The 18,672-nt window shown below is 38.3% G+C and overlaps 1 protein-coding gene across 5 annotated transcripts; it reads right to left on the reverse strand.

Moving 5' to 3' along the window:
* Positions 1-40: 40 nt before the first annotated feature.
* Positions 41-18,487, reverse strand: LOC145462851 (CST complex subunit CTC1-like). 5 transcript variants are annotated; one of them, XM_081446481.1, is made up of 22 exons: positions 17,608-18,487; positions 15,986-16,210; positions 15,479-15,609; positions 14,932-15,031; positions 14,154-14,289; positions 13,782-13,838; positions 13,138-13,219; positions 12,292-12,378; positions 11,849-11,974; positions 11,464-11,619; positions 10,207-10,268; positions 9,763-9,880; positions 9,549-9,626; positions 9,118-9,236; positions 8,925-8,963; positions 8,386-8,698; positions 7,079-8,133; positions 6,050-6,324; positions 5,047-5,446; positions 3,887-4,061; positions 3,119-3,266; positions 41-1,974 (listed from the first exon to the last, which is right to left on the reverse strand). In XM_081446481.1, exons 2-22 carry the CDS (start codon positions 16,071-16,073, stop codon positions 1,829-1,831), a joined length of 3,891 nt encoding a protein of 1,296 aa, XP_081302607.1. In that variant the 5' UTR covers positions 16,074-16,210; positions 17,608-18,487; the 3' UTR covers positions 41-1,828. The 5 variants fall into 5 exon arrangements, with proteins under 5 accessions (XP_081302607.1, XP_081302606.1, XP_081302605.1 ...); XM_081446480.1 differs by having other exon boundaries at positions 15,479-15,570; positions 15,986-16,247; XM_081446479.1 differs by having other exon boundaries at positions 9,763-9,862; positions 15,986-16,247.
* Between the last annotated feature and the right edge of the window lie 185 nt (positions 18,488-18,672).

Genomic DNA, 18,672 nt, shown 5'->3' on the forward strand with positions numbered 1-18,672 from the left:
CGCTATATAAATATTTATTTATTTATTATTATATTATACCCCTACTTCCCCATAACCGCCAACTCTCTACTACGGCCACTTTGCTCTGTCCCCAAGGTGGCCGTTGTGGAGAGGTTTAACTGTACTTGTTATAACCTACGTAGCAAGATGTGCACCACCCCCTGCTTCGTCAGTCAATTTTTTGTTCTCGCTCCAATTTACGCGCGGTCGGCCAGAATGCTGAAAAGCTCTTCGTACGGGAAAGCTTGCGACGTGTACGTTATTCTTGTACGAGCTGGGTCCGTGTGTTAAGAGCAGTTCCAGTGCACAGGATATTATTTCTACATCTGATAGAACACCGAACTGCAGCAGTCTAGATATAACACTCGCCTGGGCCCCGTTTCTCGAAAGCCCCGGAAACCTTTCGGGCCCGGAAAGCCATAGTAAACTCTCGAACCCTACGATTACAGAGCTGTTTTATTCACATTTTCTTAACATGAACATAGGTTTCCTTCATACAAGAAGTTTCAGTGGTATACACTTCTCCGTTTTTAGATACGGATGAACTAAGAATGGCTTTACGGGCCCGAAAAGTTTCCGGGGCTTTCGAGAAACGGGCCCCTGGACCGCTGAAGCAAAACTATTCAAACCTATATACGATTGATTCAATTGATTCAAAGACCGTGCACCCTGACTACAACTCGGAGCATTTTCAGCAAAACAGCGTTTCATTTTCATTCGAAATGTGTTTACGCTGGATATAAATTAATCTCAAAGATCACCTGGGGCCATGTTACATTTGTGAACACACCATCGTTGATTTTCAGTTGTTGTAAAGTGTGCAGCAAATCCGTGCGCATTTTTCTTAAGTGGCAAACGCTTTCCTCCACAATGACATCAAAGAAGCCTACGCCGAAGAACTCCAAATTTTAACATTATTATTCACTACCATTTTTGCATTAATCATTTGTTGGAACCCTTCTGTCTATAACATGTTTCAAGGCTTTTTTTTTTCCTAGCACTTTTACATTTATTGCAAGTGGCTGTGCTGTAAATATTCTGATTTACGGCTTGGTGAAAAGAGGATTTCAAGAAGCCTACAAAAGCGTACTATATTATAGAGGACATAACATGTTGTCTTTTAATAGCATTTTCCCGCAGAGGAACTCTTTAACGAAACGATAGGGTAAGAATAATTATATGCAGATATTAAAGGTTTTGGTTTGCTGTAGAAAATAATTTTAATGTACATATCCAAGAGTAAGATTGTTTAATGTTTGTTATGTCATTCACGGTACAATGTCGGAGCTCTAAATTCCAGTTAGCATAACATCACCTTTGAAATGGACCCACCTTCAGTAACCTGTGATCAGGCGTTCTTTTTACAATCAGATGGTTTATAACTATATTAGTCATCAACATTTGGCCGCTGCGTCTCCGGCCACCAAATTGATCAGAATTATAATTTAACCCACTTGCCTAGACTTTACTATCTGAAGCTTGTGTATTTCCTTGTAACATTGATTCAGTAGTAATAAAACTGTTGTTTCTTCTAAACCGTTCAACGTGGAACGCTTCATACTCTCTAGATCTATCCCTTTGCTGACATTCGAGTCCTGTGACGTGCATAGCTATATCTCTTCATAACGGAACTTTACATATTGTTTACCGCTACACAACCAACGTCACACCGTGCAAAACGTCCCTCAACAAGACCAAGGTACAAGGAATTTACGGCAAAGACTACATGTTCACTTCAACGTGTTGTAGTAGTTGATGTCCCTGTGGTTTGAAGATTAAATGTTCAACATATAATAGTTGATGTCCCTGTGGTATGGAATCACTTTTGTCATCCATCGACAACTTGTTGTAGCAGCTGACGAATTTCTTCCAGCGCGGGCACCTCAGTGATAGAGACTGCTCTTAAGAGGAGTTTTGGTAACACAAAAGTGCTGTGTTCTGTTGAACCTACAGTTATACTACGACACTCGTGCCCTGCAAATAGAAATAAAAGTCGGTTTCACAGGTAAATTTGAAACAAATATTTTTGAACAGAGATTTATCTCCTGCACTGTATCTCGAAGCTCAACCCCCCCCCCCCCCCTTAATATTTTTGTCCGCTTCTGTTATACTGACCTGGAGCGCGATCCGCGTTAGGGAAATATTGATCAGTTCCTTTCTTGAAGGAGACTAATATTTCCCAGTACAAAAATAACAAGCCGGTGCAATTAAACTTTACAATCTTGGCTCGTTTGTCTGCAACTTTGCAGATAAATACACTTTTAAGACATCCATTCTTGCCAAACGGGGACCATGTTAGGCATATTCGCGCAGTTATAAGCTAGCAGACAATCAGTTTTCTTTGTACAATGTTTATACATATTGGTTTATACAAAGTACGTAAATCGGCTCAACTGGATTAGGGAACCAATCAGAATGCTCCTTCTTAAGGTGGCTCCCTAGGGTAATCATTTATGGCGTTACGCGCGCAAGTGTTATGTTTTGAATGCCGTTTTTGCATTCGTATTTACACCCAATCCTCTCAACTAATTACATGTAATAAGCAATGATTAAATAGTGTTCTACTATCATCTCTGTTAAAATTATTGGTTTTAGTCCTGAATTAGAACTGCCCAAGCAAATATGTTTTTTTGCCTTTTTAGGGCTTTACTTGCGATTGTGTTGAATTTCCTTCGGTGAAATCTTCCAAAATTTTCACAGCATATCGCTTCCTGCGGGACACGAATTTTAAACACGAAAAAAGTAGGGTTTGTAAAGGCAGGTTTTTCGATTTTTGCAAATTTACGTCTTTTACCGCTGCGAAAAAACTGGTCTTATAGATTTCCCTGAAAAACGAGCTCCGACTAAAGTAAAATATTTACTACCAATCTGCCAAGTTTTACGAAATTTCACCGAAGGAAACGCGAGAAAATTCACTGTCAGCCTTGCTTGTTGTGCTCACGTTGAGGTAATAAAATATCGAAAAACACTGACGTTTTCCTTCGAGCGCGCACAGATTACTTGAGCTTTTGTCCTCAGCGCGCGGGCGATCGTAAAACTGTAGGGAGCCACCTTAAGAGCCAGTAAAACACCAGTAATGAGTGTTATCAACCTTCAGATAAACGTGTTTGTTTCTCACCTTGGTTTGCTCCGTCACCTCCACTCTTGTTGAAGCGGAACAGCTTACATTCCAACAAGATTCGCCGTTTGACTTGGGATGAACAACAGTGATTTTCAAAGATCATTTTAGCGTCTGTTTCTCTCGACGATAAATTTCCTTGATTGAGCTACGAGGGAAAAAAAAAGCGTTTATACTGGTTTGTCTTAGGTCTGACAGCCAAAGATATGAAGATAAATACACGTCCTTACGCTGGTCCGAATAAAACGAACTATAAAAAAGGCGGGTTACACTTCGTTTAAGGTGAACGCACGAAGGATTATACAGTCTAGAAGCGGGTTGAGAAGCGGGCTCGCTAAAAGACGGATACTTGCACTAAAATGTCTAAGTCAAGAAAGGGCGTTTCTGTCGACTGATAATTGGCGAGGGACGAAGTCGATAGAAACCAGTAGCGAGCTGTGTTTTTGTTTTAGATTAAGCAAAGCCCGGTGCCGTCCGGTGACTGTGTTTTAGTTTACGTGAGAGTCGCTTAGTGGGCTATGCCAATAGGATATGAGCTCGATTAGCCCACGTGAGGAGTTTGACCATGCGCAATGTTTGGAACATTTCATGAAGGAAATAGTAAACTTGCTCCTCCTCATACAATACTGAAGTTTTAAGAACACACGAGAGTTATGACTAGCACTCGACTACCCCTACAATATGCTGTCCCCTTAAAAAAAAAAAAAAAAAAACAGAGAGAACTTCACTGGTTTTATTTATTATTTTTTTTTTTGTAGTTAGCTTTACCTTCGGACGACTGTTTCCGCCAAACCATTTGTACCGCTGGTACATTAACTCTCCGGTGCGCATGGCCAAATCCTGAAGATGCCGCCACTCCTGACTGGACAACTTCAGCACTGTAGCCACAATGTCGTCATAAACATACAGCTGAGCCTCACCTGTGCCGTCTTCCACCACACACCTAGGGGCAGAATAATCCCAGGTATAGTTACTCAAGGAACACTGCACTCTGTTTGAAGTTTTCGTTCCAGCTGTCGAATGTTAACCTAATACTGTTAGCGTTTCAGGTCATTCCACTGAAATAGAACCTGCACTGAGATTTTTGTGAAACTTTGCCTATGGATTGTTTATATTATAGGAGCTTAAATTTTGAAATAAAAATGAGGGGTTCCCATGTTCGTTTAGGAGCAACAGCACCTCGTTTTTACACAAGAAATCCTTATAATAGCACCATGATTGTAGTCACGATTGCTTGCTAAATTCACGTTTCCGACGATTGCTTTTTGTTCTACACTGAGAATTGGTTCATATTTATTTTACACAGAGAAATTTATTACTCAATTCAAAACAACAGAAAAAAAAAATGATAGGTCACCATACTCGTTTGCGAGAAAATGACGATTTACATCTATGGCGAGGTCCAGCCATAAAGAAAAAGCCGCCATTTTCTAATGCGCGCGCGCTAATCACGCGTGAAATTATGCGCAGTAGGGATGCGCAATGCAATACTGGGGAATGACCTCAACCATCTTGCTAGCGAGTCGAAGTTAAAAGTTCTATCCAGTGGTTCAATTCAACACTATTTGCGCAATTGTGGTTTTCTAATAAAAATCTTCGGTAAAAAAATCAATAAGAAAAGTTGAAACCCTGCCAGCGTAAAATTAACAAATAGATTCCATGTTGCTGTGCGTCTGATCAGTAATTGATCACAGATGACGTCAAAATGTGGTAAGAACAAAAAAGCGGCACACGAGGCGATAGCCGAGTGTGTCACTCTCCTGCGATCTATTACTGAACAGACGCACGGCAACATGGCATGTCCTTGTATTATATAATGAGGAAACAAAATTGACGTCATCTACATGCGTCTTTCCTCCAATTGATCATAAGTAAGAACCAATTATAACGCGAGAATAACTCGACATATTATATAACAGGACACGTACCTGACTTCAGCATTAATTTTGTAGCCTTTCGAGCTGTAACATCCAGCGGTACACTCATTTCTCGTTACCAGCTCCCCACAACGTTTACATAGCCATCGCAGACTCGCTTTTTGTACAGCCGTTACTCGGCAACGCACAAATGAAATGGTCTGCACAAATTTCCCTTGTGCCTCACTCTGAATGAGTTCGATGAGTTGGCGCTGTGCAAGAGGCCTATTGGTTTCTTCGCCAGATCTTGATGCTGTAACGCTGACCGAAAATTGTGGATTCGGCTGAACGTCGTTAAGGCTCGTAATTGCGCGTCGCTCCACGAAAACTGAGGAGCACGCCTCAAAGGTACAATACACGTTTCTTGAGCGGGAGAATTTTCTCACCAACCTACGAAACTGGACAATAGCACCTAAAGAAAGGAAACAGGTTGTGACATAAGCTATATTATGTATATTAAGCTATATTATGTCTGTGGTTCCTGCGCCAGTAAAGAAAGAAAAGAAAAATGAAATAGCAGAAATATAATAGAGGCTAAGATTCCTGCTACTACGGAAGAGCGATAGCTCTCCTTTGAAAAGAAATGAAAATGCGAAGCTGACTACAGTGATGCGCCTAGTCTAAATTAACCTACAACCTGCATTAACCAAACAACCCTACACTTCTCTCGACCTTAGGCACGTGCACTTAAAAAAAAAAAAAATAATAATAATAATAATAATAATAATAATAATAATAAATCACTTTATTTATGTGTCGAGGTGTTATGTACTGTACTAAATGAGAGCTCTGAAATAAGCAAACAAGTTGTAAAGAAACTCATTAAAAATCCCAACTGGCGGGAGGCTTGCCTTGAAGTTGATTTGTTACCGGTAAACGGGGAGGGGGATTTTGTACGCAAACCAGGCAGTTTCTGTCACTTTGTCCTCCTAACTTGTTCTATACTGAAGAAGTATATTGAGGCAAGATACCATGATTGAGGGTAGTGAAAAGGATTTTCATGGAGACTACTTACCAGGCAACATCCCACAAATATATGTTGTTCTCCTCAAGTCCAGGTAGACAGAAATCGTGTTTGACGATTCAAGGTCTCGAACTCTTAACTGTATAATGGCATTTTTTAGAAGAGTAAGGGCTAGCTGCAGATCTTTTATAGTTGCCATTTTAACTGGACCAAGCTTTGGTACTTCCACAAACTCATTAGGAAGCAGCTGGCCAGCAGTGTCTGACTGGCGCAGTTCTCGACTGACAAAAACAGCTCGGAAGCTGACTTGTGTGCTTGTAGAACTACTGCAAAGAGAACGCAAACCGTTCATTTCATCCCTCAACAAATAGCTACGAAAGAAATATCTACTAAATGTCACGTGAACTGTGCCTGAGCGCAAACGTCATTTATACACTCTAAATCGGAAAAAGCACGTGAATTCCAACAACAAAAGGCACCTGCGCCGTGCGACCAAAATATAAATCACGTTTTCGTCATAAAAAATCAAAAATTAAATAAGTGGTCATTGATGGCACAAAAATGAAACTATAGCCAAGATTTTTCGCGAGCGTTGCTCATAATTCGTCTTATTCTCACTTTCCCCCAATTGTTTAAGAAGAAACTCACTAGCAAACTTTAAACAGCGGTAAACTTTCATCATCAAATTCTGGTTAATTCCTTAATGATTTCTTGTTGAGCCTTTGTTCATATTTTCCTTCGTTATGAAGGTAATTTTGCACGACATAGCTTCTCAGAAATAATCAGTAAATACATTGTTTGAAAGAATTGAACAGTTCACAAGTCATACATTGTTGAGTTGTACCCCAGGAGTACAAGAAACACTCGACCGCGCCTTGTGCTTCTCCATGCACTTTTTCGTGTTCTTAAAAATTCAGGCTTGCTTCAATAACTCAATAAATAACTTCGATAACAATGCACTCGGACGTGTTAACGTTTCCCCAACATAGAGATCTTGTAATTCAAAGTCAGAAGCACAACGTCCTGCTGCAAAATAACACTGTGTCAGTAAAATTATTAAAGAAAACAATACATTTGTACCTTGGTTCCAAAGATTTGTCACCTTCGTCTCCCTTACATGAAGCATCACTAAGAACAGTATCCACAGTTTGCAATCTATCAGTTTTCAAAAAATCATCTTTCAGCTCGTCAAGCGCTTTGACGATTTCCATGCTGTTTACTGCATCTTTTGATGGTGCAAGGCTGCACCTTTTACACCAGCAAATTCTCTCTAACAGCATATCGGAACTGACGTTGATCAGTGCCTGTAAGTTACCATTTTGTAAGATCCGGGAACTTTTTTCATTTGGAACTGTTTCGGTGATGACGTAAAAGCAACCAGCATGAAGAAACTGCGACCAGCACAAGTTTCTCTTCACCAGTCTTAGTGCAGCAGTTTTGCGTTGTAGTTTGAATTCTGAGAGAAAATCAGATATGTTTAAACAGGATGAATCTATTCGTTCCGAGGCAAAACTCTTATTTCCAGCGGCTTTTTCAACGTCGTTTCTGTAAACAGCCACGACTTTGATTTCCACACCGCAAGGATAACACAGCTCTTCTTGCACTCTTCTCAGGGCGGCAACTTCGCAGATCCTGACAGCAAAAATAATCTTGCACATAAATCCATTAACTCTCTTGTCCAAAGTCGCGTTGGCTTCTTCATTCAAGGTTTTAACCAAAGCACACGTTTTAGAATTTCCTTTCCCGTTGCCTGAACGTCTCGTCTTCCGCTTGCAATCTGCTTTTCTGCAAGTGTCTTTAGAAATCACAATTTCTACGTTATCAAAGGAAAACTGAAGATAAAGTCGATTTCTATCTGCGGAAAAATCTTCATGAAGGAGATTTCTCGGGTGAAATGTCTCCAAGACAACCTCAAACTTGCTGATTTGAAGCATAGCGTCAGTATGCCAGGTCTGCGCATAAGGACATCTGGAACACTTGCCGTCAAAACACGATTCTTTGCAACAATGTGTTGTACAATCATGTCCTGTGGATTGTTGGTCACCAGCTGCAATCATGCAGGAGATTTCGCCTGTTTGGTCAAGCAATTTCAACTGGCCAGTCTTTGAAGAACTTCGAAGACAGCCAACAAGAATCTAAGAACAAAAAAAAATGCTTTTAGTCAGGATAAACATATGCCACTAAACAACCAAAGGTGCAACTCAACTACGTCAATTATGTTGCTTTTAAGAGTAGGAGAAACCATAGTTAATAGACCATGGAGAAACGTTTGTAGGATATTTTTCTTTCAATATTCATTTTACTGAAAACTCAGTACACGTGGCGGTCTTGTACTCAACGTCAGATCCTACTGAATGCATGTAGTTCTAAGTTTACTTGCTACTCACCAATGGACGGCTAAAGCAATCTTGAGACACCATCTTGTACATCCAGTCTTCATTTTCCTGTGTTGTTGTAGTTGTGCTACTCATCAGCCCGCTCAGCCATGGCTTATCAGCGATATTCTGACTCACAGCATCAAGGAATTCCTTAACTGTCGGAAGCCAAGGAAATGTCAGTACACTGGCTCGGTTTGGATGACACTTGTGAGGTAACTCGAAAAATTCATCATAGATGTTTCTTGGTTGTACGTTTGCGGCAGCTGAGGTTCGTTTTACGAAGGAGAGCAACAATTCCAGTACACTTTCTTCCTTTAATTCTCTGTTTGAACAAGACAATCAGAGGCTTATTCAAGGGTGGAGCCGGGTCTTATTAGAAGCCTAATTAAATTTCTCAACCGCTTTATTGGCCTAAACTGGTCATACACTACAATTGTTCTAATACCCTTTAACTTCCAGGCCCCCAACGTGATTAGAAAAGAGTTTTGCATGTGAAGTCATCAGACTACACTTCAGTTAAAACAAACTAGAAATAATACACCCGTTACCTATTCTGTCTTGAAGAGTAAGAGACCAGCTGGCTTGTCCTGTTAATGTAAAACAAAATACACAGATAATACCTTAATGCAATAAAACACAATCCACCTCGTAAAGGTAAAAGAAAATGAACACCTCTACCATCCCCACCCAAAATGGAAAAGAAACCTCATGTACATTTATTGAATTTATTGAGTACTGTACCTGTAGAGATGTGAAAATTTATCAAGAACTTTCTCGCACATCTCAAGCAAGTCCACATAATCAGCCAGGGTGAGATTCTGTGCTAACAGAGCCAACGGACTCACACAAGGATTGTAAGGCTACAGAGAAAAAAAAATGCTTCAGTTGGAAGTTGCTCTTTTACTGTGTATATGTCATTAACTTCATTGGTCCTAGGAGACTATTGGTCCTTGTAGGTGGCAACTTGAAATAACGTGCTGGATTGATGCAAGCTGAAGCTAGCTGATGTAGCTGAATCTGTCTGGCCCTAAGAAACTCTGCACGAATCAGTCCGTTCGTGTAAAACAGAGAGTATAGCTTGAACGCAATGTACGACTGCATGGGAAAATGCTTTCTAGGGATAACGCTAGAGAGCAGGTCACGTTCATGTATGTAATCTGCTTAATTAGTACCTTCCAAGGTGACGCCAGAGGTGAAAACTTCACCACTCCCACAGTGCTTTGCGTGCAGCAACACAGTCCCAGAGTTTTCTACGATGACAAAATAAGAAATATGGGTTATTGCCCAAGCGTGAGGTCAAGATGGCTGGATATTGATCAGAAGCTTTTATTTTGCGTGTTTATGGACCAAAACGGAGTTTTATTAAGCAGACTTAAAACCACAAACCTTTCCTTTCTTACACAGGTGAACATTGTGAGTAGTCACGTGCGCTCCAACACGCAGGCCACGACCCAGATTCGGAGAAGGCTGGTGACTAATATACAACCTGTAACGAAATTGTATACTATGCTGAAATTACTTGATTGTACAAAACCTTCGATTACGAGAAACAAAGCGGAAAATCTAAACAAAAGCGCCGAGGATTCCGAACGTGACATAATATTTCAGTTCGTTATTAAGGAGTTAGGCAATACGAATTTTGGTACTAGGCCTTTGGAACTATAATTGTAATCTGCTGTCTACTCAGGTTTAAGAGCTGTGTTAAGCACTGAGCATTTGAAATAAGGCTCACACGTACCTATGATCATTCCTAGAATGTAAGAGTTTCTATAGACCTGACTGAACACTGTGCAGTTTGAATTGTTTTACTTGAAGTATTAATATGTTTACCTTATTTTATTGTCCAGTTCAAATACTCCAGCTTCGGGTTTTAAGCAATTAGTAATCACACCCTGAAACGTATTAATTTCAAAACGCATGACAAAAGTAACTTAAGATATTAAAGAAAATTGTGAGGAGAAAACGTAAAATTAACTCGAGATTGGAGATTATAGTCGAACCTCTATCAAGCGGCTACCTATTAAGCGGCCACCCTTTATTCAACGGCCAGTTATCAAAGTCCCGAAATTATTGCCAGTAAAATGCTGTTAATAAAACCCCATTAACCGGCCACCTCCATTGAGCACCTTTTGTGGACTCCATGTTTACTAAGAAATTAACCCGATGGGGAAAATATTTGGATGAGGTTTTTGTGATATCCAGAATAATCAAGGTCGAGGTAAGGGTTATACCTGTATAGAGGATATTACATGCCCGCGCGTGGATACGAATTTTATTTTTGAGCGTTCAACTCGGTATCTCACAAGTGAGCACAGCGAACGAGTGAGATATTGAGTTGAACACGAGAAGATAAAATTCGTATCCACAAGCAGGCATGTAATATTCTGTTTATTATATAAACATACTAATGGCGACATTTTTGACGATTTTCCGAAGATTTCCGACCAATTTCCGAAGAGTTCCGAAGATTTTCCAAAATTGTTCTGAAGGCCAGATGAATTGTTCCGAACATTTTCCGAAGATTACCGAAGATTGCCGAAGACGACCAAAGAAGATCCGAAGATGTTTCAATCGTACATCAACAAATTTAAGTGTAGTTCAAGGGACAAAAGAAAAATGTTATCAAAAAGGAATGATATCTTCACAGTGTGAAAGATAAAAATAGTATCTTCACTGCATGCAATGAAGATATGATTTTTTAGTAAAAGGAAAAATGCTGGTATTTCACTATTGTTTATATAATAAAATTGTTTTATTATACACTGAACAAAAAAAAATGGAAGTCATGTTTTTGCTTCTTCACCGATAGCAAGCAACACAAAGCGTGTAAACTTGACATGATTACCCCTAGAAATCATGTACCACGGTCATACATGACATGATTACCCCTGGTGACCTTAAGTGTCCTTGACAAGATTATTGTATAATCTGCAGCTAGATGACATCACAGGCGCTGATTTCCACACGGACCTCTGTAGAGCTTCGTCATCAGTATGGAATTTCTGGGGTCCAGTCTCACACCTTTGTCGTGTGGAGGAACAAAGAAAAGTTTGTCTACTCAAGGTACCATATTCTGAAGATACTTACGGTGTAAGATATATTAACCAGTGGCCTTAGTTTTGGAGCTTGCAAGATTTCTTTCTCAACCACCATGCTATCTGATGTCAAATTCATGTTGTAATTAATCTTTCTGTGGTTCAGATCATCTTGTCCCTGAGCAGTTCTTGGGCGCTTAGATTCTACCTGAAAAGTGTATTAAGTGTAGTTTGTACTAGATACAACTGCAATCAACTGACTATGATTGGCAGAACTGGTCAAAAGTGAAACAAATGCAGATAAAAAGCTGACAGGGAAGAAGAAAGACAAACAACAAACTTGAGTAATCTCTTGCAACTGAACACTTTGAAAATTGTGTCAAATTTGCATTTTTAAGTACATATATAAGGGTTAAGATTATTGAACAAAACTTCACCTCAGGTGCATCTTCACAAGGCCGTTTCACAGTTTTTGATGCTTTGGAAGTGGGCATACCAGACTTGTATTCACAGAGATCTGAGCAAGGTGAGGTAGCTAGAACCTTTCGTTCATTTCTTGTTCCCTTAATTAAATAATAATAATTTATTAATTTATATTGCACTTTTGAACATTCAATGATCAAAAGCGCATTACAATATTAAAATATGCTAAATCTGTACATAAACTAAATTTAACAATTAAGAAATAAATAATGTAACAAACTTTCCAAATTTAATGGAGGGAGAAGACTCATAATGAAAAGTCCTTATTTGTGCTATTATTCATTCTCATTTTCACTTGATTTGGCTTTTAATTATGTTGACATTGATGATAGTGATTATTGTTTAATTTTTCTCTAATCAGTGTTGTTAATGTACTATTACACAACACAATTATTACCTTGTTCATTGTTGCTTCTTTCAGGTCATAAAATATGTATTGTTCACCAATTTGCAGGAAATTATGCCAGAACATAAACTGCTCTCCCTAGGAGAAAAACTGTAATGTTATACATTTCTGTCTGTTTGTTCCTTGAAGCTGAACTCTGAAATGATATTAGGCTGTGGATGCAGATGGACCTCTTGGTTAATGTTGTTGTTCAGCAGTGAAATTAACAGCCAAAGAGCAACTGTTTTCACAGCCTAAGAGCTACTTTTCTTAACATCTTATTGTCTACTAAACACATTCAGAGAATAAGACTTTTATCTAAACATACGCATTTAGTTACGAATAACTTGCTTGCAACTTCAAGACTACAGTCTGTTTTAACATGTAAGTTTACATGGTGATGATTAGTTTGCTTTGTTTTCCTCCTCTTTGTCACTGTTGTTAAAGACATGAACGTGTGCACAAGAAACTTGGTTTTTAACAATAATTGAAATTTTCTGCTTTGTTCTTGTTCCAGATTATCTGACATACACCAGTTCTTTATGGCTGAATGAGTGGACCAGTTTTCTTCACAACTTTATCTGGTATGTGTATGTATGTATGTATCTGGACTGCTTTTTCTCTGTTTAAAAAATAATAATGTTATTGAACATGCTTGCTTATTTTTTCTTGTCTTAATTTTTGGCTAAAAACAGTTTCTGAAGGTACAAATGTGGACATGTGCAGACTGATATCCTACACTTCATCATGTTGATGAAAATAACACTGAGAAGTGAACATAGATTTATAAGTTATGTAATCATTGTTTTACATCATTAAAAAACATTTTGACAGCTGATGTGGGTTATTGAATCTTACCTGAACCACAATTGAGGTGGTAAGATTTGTCACTGGACAAGATAGTTTGACTAAAAAGAAAGGCTTTCCAACACTGGGCATGCTGTTATGTAATAAAGGAACAGATAAATAACAACAACATAACAACGTCTGGCACAAAATAAAAATAATGTCAATAAATACTAAAATAACATAAAAAGAAGGACCCAGATAAAATAATGAGGGAAAGGGTAGGCAGACAACCTTCATGTGTCTTCAAGCATGCAAGGCAGGTCTGGAGTGAAGTAGGCATGAGTTGGAACAGGACATGTACAAGGGAGGCGTTCATCTCCAAGTTACTTTTAAAACCACTATTTTGATTTGTTCTTGTTGATCTGAACCTCTTTTCTCCTTAGGACTAGGAACATTGCTTCTATTCTTTCTTGTTTGTTTAGTCAGTTACAAAGAACATTGTAAACAGTGCAGGTTGCCCTGAGGAGATAGGAGTCGAGATGAGATAAGGACTGCTATCTCTTCCTCTCACATCTCCTCCTTCTTGGTGCTCATTTAACTCTTCCCTCATGTTATTCCTGTATTTCGCTGTTTATATACTTTATCAACAGAGTTTACAATTTGAAAAAAATTGACATTACATCACATTTGAAAAGACAAAGCTTGGTTCTTACCTATGAACTGGGCTCAGGGCAAAAATATTTCCCCTAATATTTAAGTTGACGGTTGAGCTACAAAACAAACAAAATGCATGTTAAGTAATATCAAATATATCTTAAATCAGTGCATGTTTAATTTATTTTTTTACCTTTACAATATACTATTTAAGAGAGAGTTGACTGTATGCTATACATTGCTGTCTTGCAAAGTGAGTGGGTATGTAGAAACTAGATTAACTCTTGACTTTTTGCAGTTGTCTGTTAAGGTGTGGTTTACATTCAAATTCTTTCCAATTAATGCTCATGTTTGTGACATATATACACTTATCTTTAATGTGGCCAAAAATTGAGAAGAGGAACAGACATCATTAAGATTGTTCCTAATACCTTCTATCTTGCTGAAGTTCTTTGATGGTCAAGATGTCACATGAAAGCAGTTTCTTGTCATCTGTACTTCTTTTTGTAACAAGAATTGGTACCCATGTCTTGATCTCAATATAACCATTATGGCCATCCTTTGAATCTAACAACAAGAGCTTATTATAATTGGCACATTATACAATATACAATGCATGCATAATAACAGCAAGTTCTGTGGAATTATATTATGGTTAATAATTCATTTATTAAAATAAGATTATTATGCTGCACATATACATTAATTAAAAAAGACTTGAATGTACTGTCAATCAATGAGACTTTATTTCCATACAATAGGTACAGTATCTGCCGCAGTCAACCTACTTACTACAGTCACTTGTGACGTTAGTTATAAGCCCTGATTAACAATCAAAGTAACTAGATGCTCACAGGGCAGGGTTGATATTGCGTACAGATGTTGGATAGAAATTCAGAACACTTGATATTTAACTGTTACAACATGTTAGCACAACTCTCCACACTTGAGTTGTTTTGTACAAACTAAAGTGGAACTCCTTTTTGTCTTGTTAATAAAAGCAATACTAAGGTGGACCAATCCTTGTTTAGGACTGGGATGAGAACAGTTTAACATTTTTAACAGTTACATATACAGTGGAGTATCAAAACCTAAAGACTTGGCTTTGAATGTCAAGGTTGTCCATGGATCAACTTGAAACATAATAAACTGCGGACAATTATTATTACCTCCAGGTTACCTTTGGTCACCTTTATACCTTTACCTTACCATTTTTTGTAGGTTTGGCAGTTGAAGAAGACACAGGAACATAACTCCACTCAGGAACTAATACTAGCTTCTCTAGGCAATGTCTGTCAGGATTTATAATCTGAAAGCAAGTAAATAACAGTACCATAAATGAACAATAGTGTCCATTTGGCGGGAAAATATGCTCCGATATTTGTTCACGGATATTGTTTGTTCCAAGAAGCGAACTGGTAACTGTGAGCTTTGAGGAACAGATTATAAATGTCTGGGACAAATATCCGATTTTTTGTGTTCTATTCTTGAAATACTTTGTTTAATATGCAGAGTTTTGAAAACTAGGGAATATCATTTAGATACTCCCCAGTTTTAGCTGGGGTATATTCAGTCACAAGACACGTTTAGACCAATTGCATATGAACAAGAATTAAAACTTTGATCTCTGAAAACATTTGAGCTGTGCCATGTTTGAATATGGTAGTATTCTCTTCAAAGATCTTCTACCCCAGGTTACAAATCTCATGCCCTTGACTTTAAAATTTGGGAAATATAGACTGAGGTGGTTCTTTACCTCACAAACAACTGCTGCAGAGTTGTCCTCGATGTACAGGGTCCCTGTAGCTGTGATTGGTTTTACTGACTTGGGATGGAGTGTTAAATATCCTAAGAGAATAAAAGGCATCTTGCAAGTAGGACTGTATCCTAAGAATTAAAGAACAGTTATCATTTACTACTAATGACTGTAGTTTACAGGTTACATAATGTAGGTTTAGATTATTTCTAAGACTATTTCATGTATGGTTCCATGAAGAATGATGTCTTGATAAGCAGAGAATAGTGCCTGCTTTTGGAAATATGAGTCTGACTGTTGTCTTTTGGCTGACATATAGAAAAGAAAGTCTGGTTTTTGGTGATCTTCAACCTGTATTTTATATGGTATAACCTATTAGAGTATGTAAGAAATAGAATACCAGTTAGGAACAAATGCACACTTGCACATATATATCACCAATCTTCTCATTTTAGTGATCGCCATAGGGTTTGGTCTTCGCATGTAAGTTACAACACTATTCCTCACCTAAAACCTGGATTTGCTCTTCCTGTGATGAAGTAAGGGAACCTCCAAACACATCCTTGCTTGTAGTGAATAATGTACTAAGTGGCATAACTTGATGATCAAAAGGAAGCCAAAGGGATGACTCTATTTTATCATCCCTGCTTCGAGTCTCTTTGATCTGATGTAATATAGCAAGGCAAACCTCTGCCAACTCAGCGTCACTTTCATTTTGCCGGATACATTTTTCTACATCATAATAAAAAATTCTTAGCCACTCCTTTTCCTGAAAAATATCAATTATATTGAATAAATATCACAAGGAAATAAAGAATGGATATATACTAGTTATGGAAGTAAAATTTTATTTTGACATAGTATTTCTATTTCCATTCAGGTTAACTTTATAACAATAACAACCTATTTAACTACATGCACCAGTAATACAATAACTTTGCCTGCTTTACAAAGATGCTGTGTAAATAACTGAAGTAGGAAAAGTAATCTGACTACAATCACTACTACTATTCCATTAACAAAGATTTTAACCAAAGTATACTAATCTACTTATTGTAGTCATCAAGTCTCAAATTTTTTGGCATTCTTTGGATTCTATGACTGTACTTAATTCTTAAGAAGAACTCTGCAAGTTTATGATTTTACCACAGAATAAGATCAGTGGGGTCAACTTTTACCTCCCAAGTCAATGGATCATTTTTTAGTATGATATGTGACATATTAATTTATTATGCACTTTTAGAAAACAGTCCTAAGAAAATAAGCGCACTGATTGGTTAGAAATCATGTTTCTATAACTCAATAGAAACACAGAACTAGCCCGAGCAAAGAGAATTTACATTTTCATAATCAAAGTTAACAAGTTGTTTTCCTATTTTTCGTCCCAGTGTTTTCTAAAAGAAAAAGAAAACATGTTCTCCATGTTTCTATCAAGTTATGGAAAATCTCGTGAAAGTTTGGGAGAACTTGAAAAAGCTGTGGAAACATTCACCTGTGGCTCGTGTTCCCAAAGCATTTCTCGTTCTCTCAAACTTCCACTCTTATCTCTATAACTCGATAGAAACATGGTGCATGTTTTCTATTTCTTAAATAGTGATTGATGGGTGATATTGTATAACCTAACCCTTACCCTGATTCTAACCCTTAAAACTTACACTTACCGTTACCCAACACCAAACTCCCAACCCTTAACATAGCAAACTGGAGTGAAATAAAGCATCACAAGGAATGAAAAAAAATAAAATAAAATAAGACAAACATAATTAAAGAAATATTGAAGGATCTGACAATTTGAAGGCTCACCGTCTCCCCGGGGAGTTTGCTATGGTTTTGAAAAAAATAATGCTTGTGCACGGGGGTTGACCCGGTGAGAAGGGGGTGACTGATGGACTAAGCTTACATGCAAATGCTCCAGAACTAGCGATTGATGCCCTAATCTTTGTTGATGAGAAGTACATGTTATGCCCCTACTCCGATGAGATGCATGATTTTATGTCGTACCCCGCTATAAAACACTCTCGCTAAATATGAAGCACAGCAAAACGTAGAGTCCGCACTCTTCTGACACTATAAAGGACATGATCTAACAACAGTGATTGGTATTTGAGTCAAAAAGAGTAGATACTTACATTCTGCACGAGTCCGACATTTTTTTCTTCCCTACATCGTGTCAAGAACTCATCCATTTCTTGAGCTGCTCTTCCCTGGGATTAGTGCAGGTAAAATCACCTCTAGGTTGGCGCAAACGGCTAGCGCCAGTTTTGTTGTTGCTTTCTTTTTGAAAAACCGCTGACCTAGCGAATGCGTGAAAGATCTCCTACCCTGTGGCCTACCCTATGTCTTCAACATCTAGCTTCCCCAGCCAAGCAATCAACCATAACGGCAGGTTAAGAGGGAGGGGAAGGGCCCGGGGGCACTCCCATAGAAAAAAGACGGGGGTGTTCGTCGGAAATTTTGGAAAGAATCCCTAAGAGGTACCGAGATCCTGTTTTGCGGGCGTGGTTTGAAATTTTGTTTTCCCCCTAAGAGGTACCAATTCTTACATAAGACATTATCTCCTGTCATGTCCCGCTGTGGACCAATCCATTTGAGTCTTAACATCCTGAGAGGTACGTGGTCGCTGAGAATACCCAAAATGGCGGCTCCAAGATCCATACCGGCTGCCAGTTTGTAACATATAGTGGAGTGCTAATGTAAGCATGTAATGAACGGCGTTAGTGACTGTTAGTGTTGATGTTAGTTAGTGACTTTTTAGTATCCTCCTGTTAGAGGGATACAAAAAAACACGAGGGATATAATTTTATGCCTCTTTACTCATTTGACTCTCACTGATGTTTTGTTTATGTTTTTAAAAATCTGACCACCGGTAGGCCACAGGGTAGGCCATGGCCATGGCCCACGTTTTGTTCACACCCCAGCTGGAGAGATAAAATAAACTGGATAATTTTTCGGATAATTAGATAATGCAATTCAAGAATTTTCATTGGCTTAGCTCCCATGGTTTTCATAAACAATTGTTGGTTTTCACATGACGTCACTAAAATTCGAACTACAAAACTATTGATCTTCCTGAGATTTTACTTAGATGATGTATAAGAGCAGCTGAAACCTAATATTCATACAAATTTTTTCTTCGAATGGGTTCTTGGTTTTGTGGTACACTACGCTTGAATTTCTAAGCTTTTGCGTGACGC

This window comes from Orbicella franksi, chromosome 12, assembly GCF_964199315.1.
Source record: "Orbicella franksi chromosome 12, jaOrbFran1.1, whole genome shotgun sequence".
In the NCBI taxonomy this organism is placed as follows: domain Eukaryota; kingdom Metazoa; phylum Cnidaria; class Anthozoa; order Scleractinia; family Merulinidae; genus Orbicella; species Orbicella franksi.

Excerpts from the sequence above, each read along its gene's own strand:
- LOC145462851 (XM_081446477.1), bottom strand. The coding sequence starts at position 17,664 with ATGGATGAGTTCTTGACACGATGTAGGGAAGAAAAAAATGTCGGACTC. Across the intron at positions 15,610-15,985 it reads AGAGCAAATCCAGGTTTTAG|GATACAGTCCTACTTGCAAG; the intron begins GTGAGGAATAGT and ends TTTAATTCTTAG. Across the intron at positions 14,290-14,931 it reads TGCCAAACCTACAAAAAATG|ATTCAAAGGATGGCCATAAT; the intron begins GTAAGGTAAAGG and ends TCTTGTTGTTAG.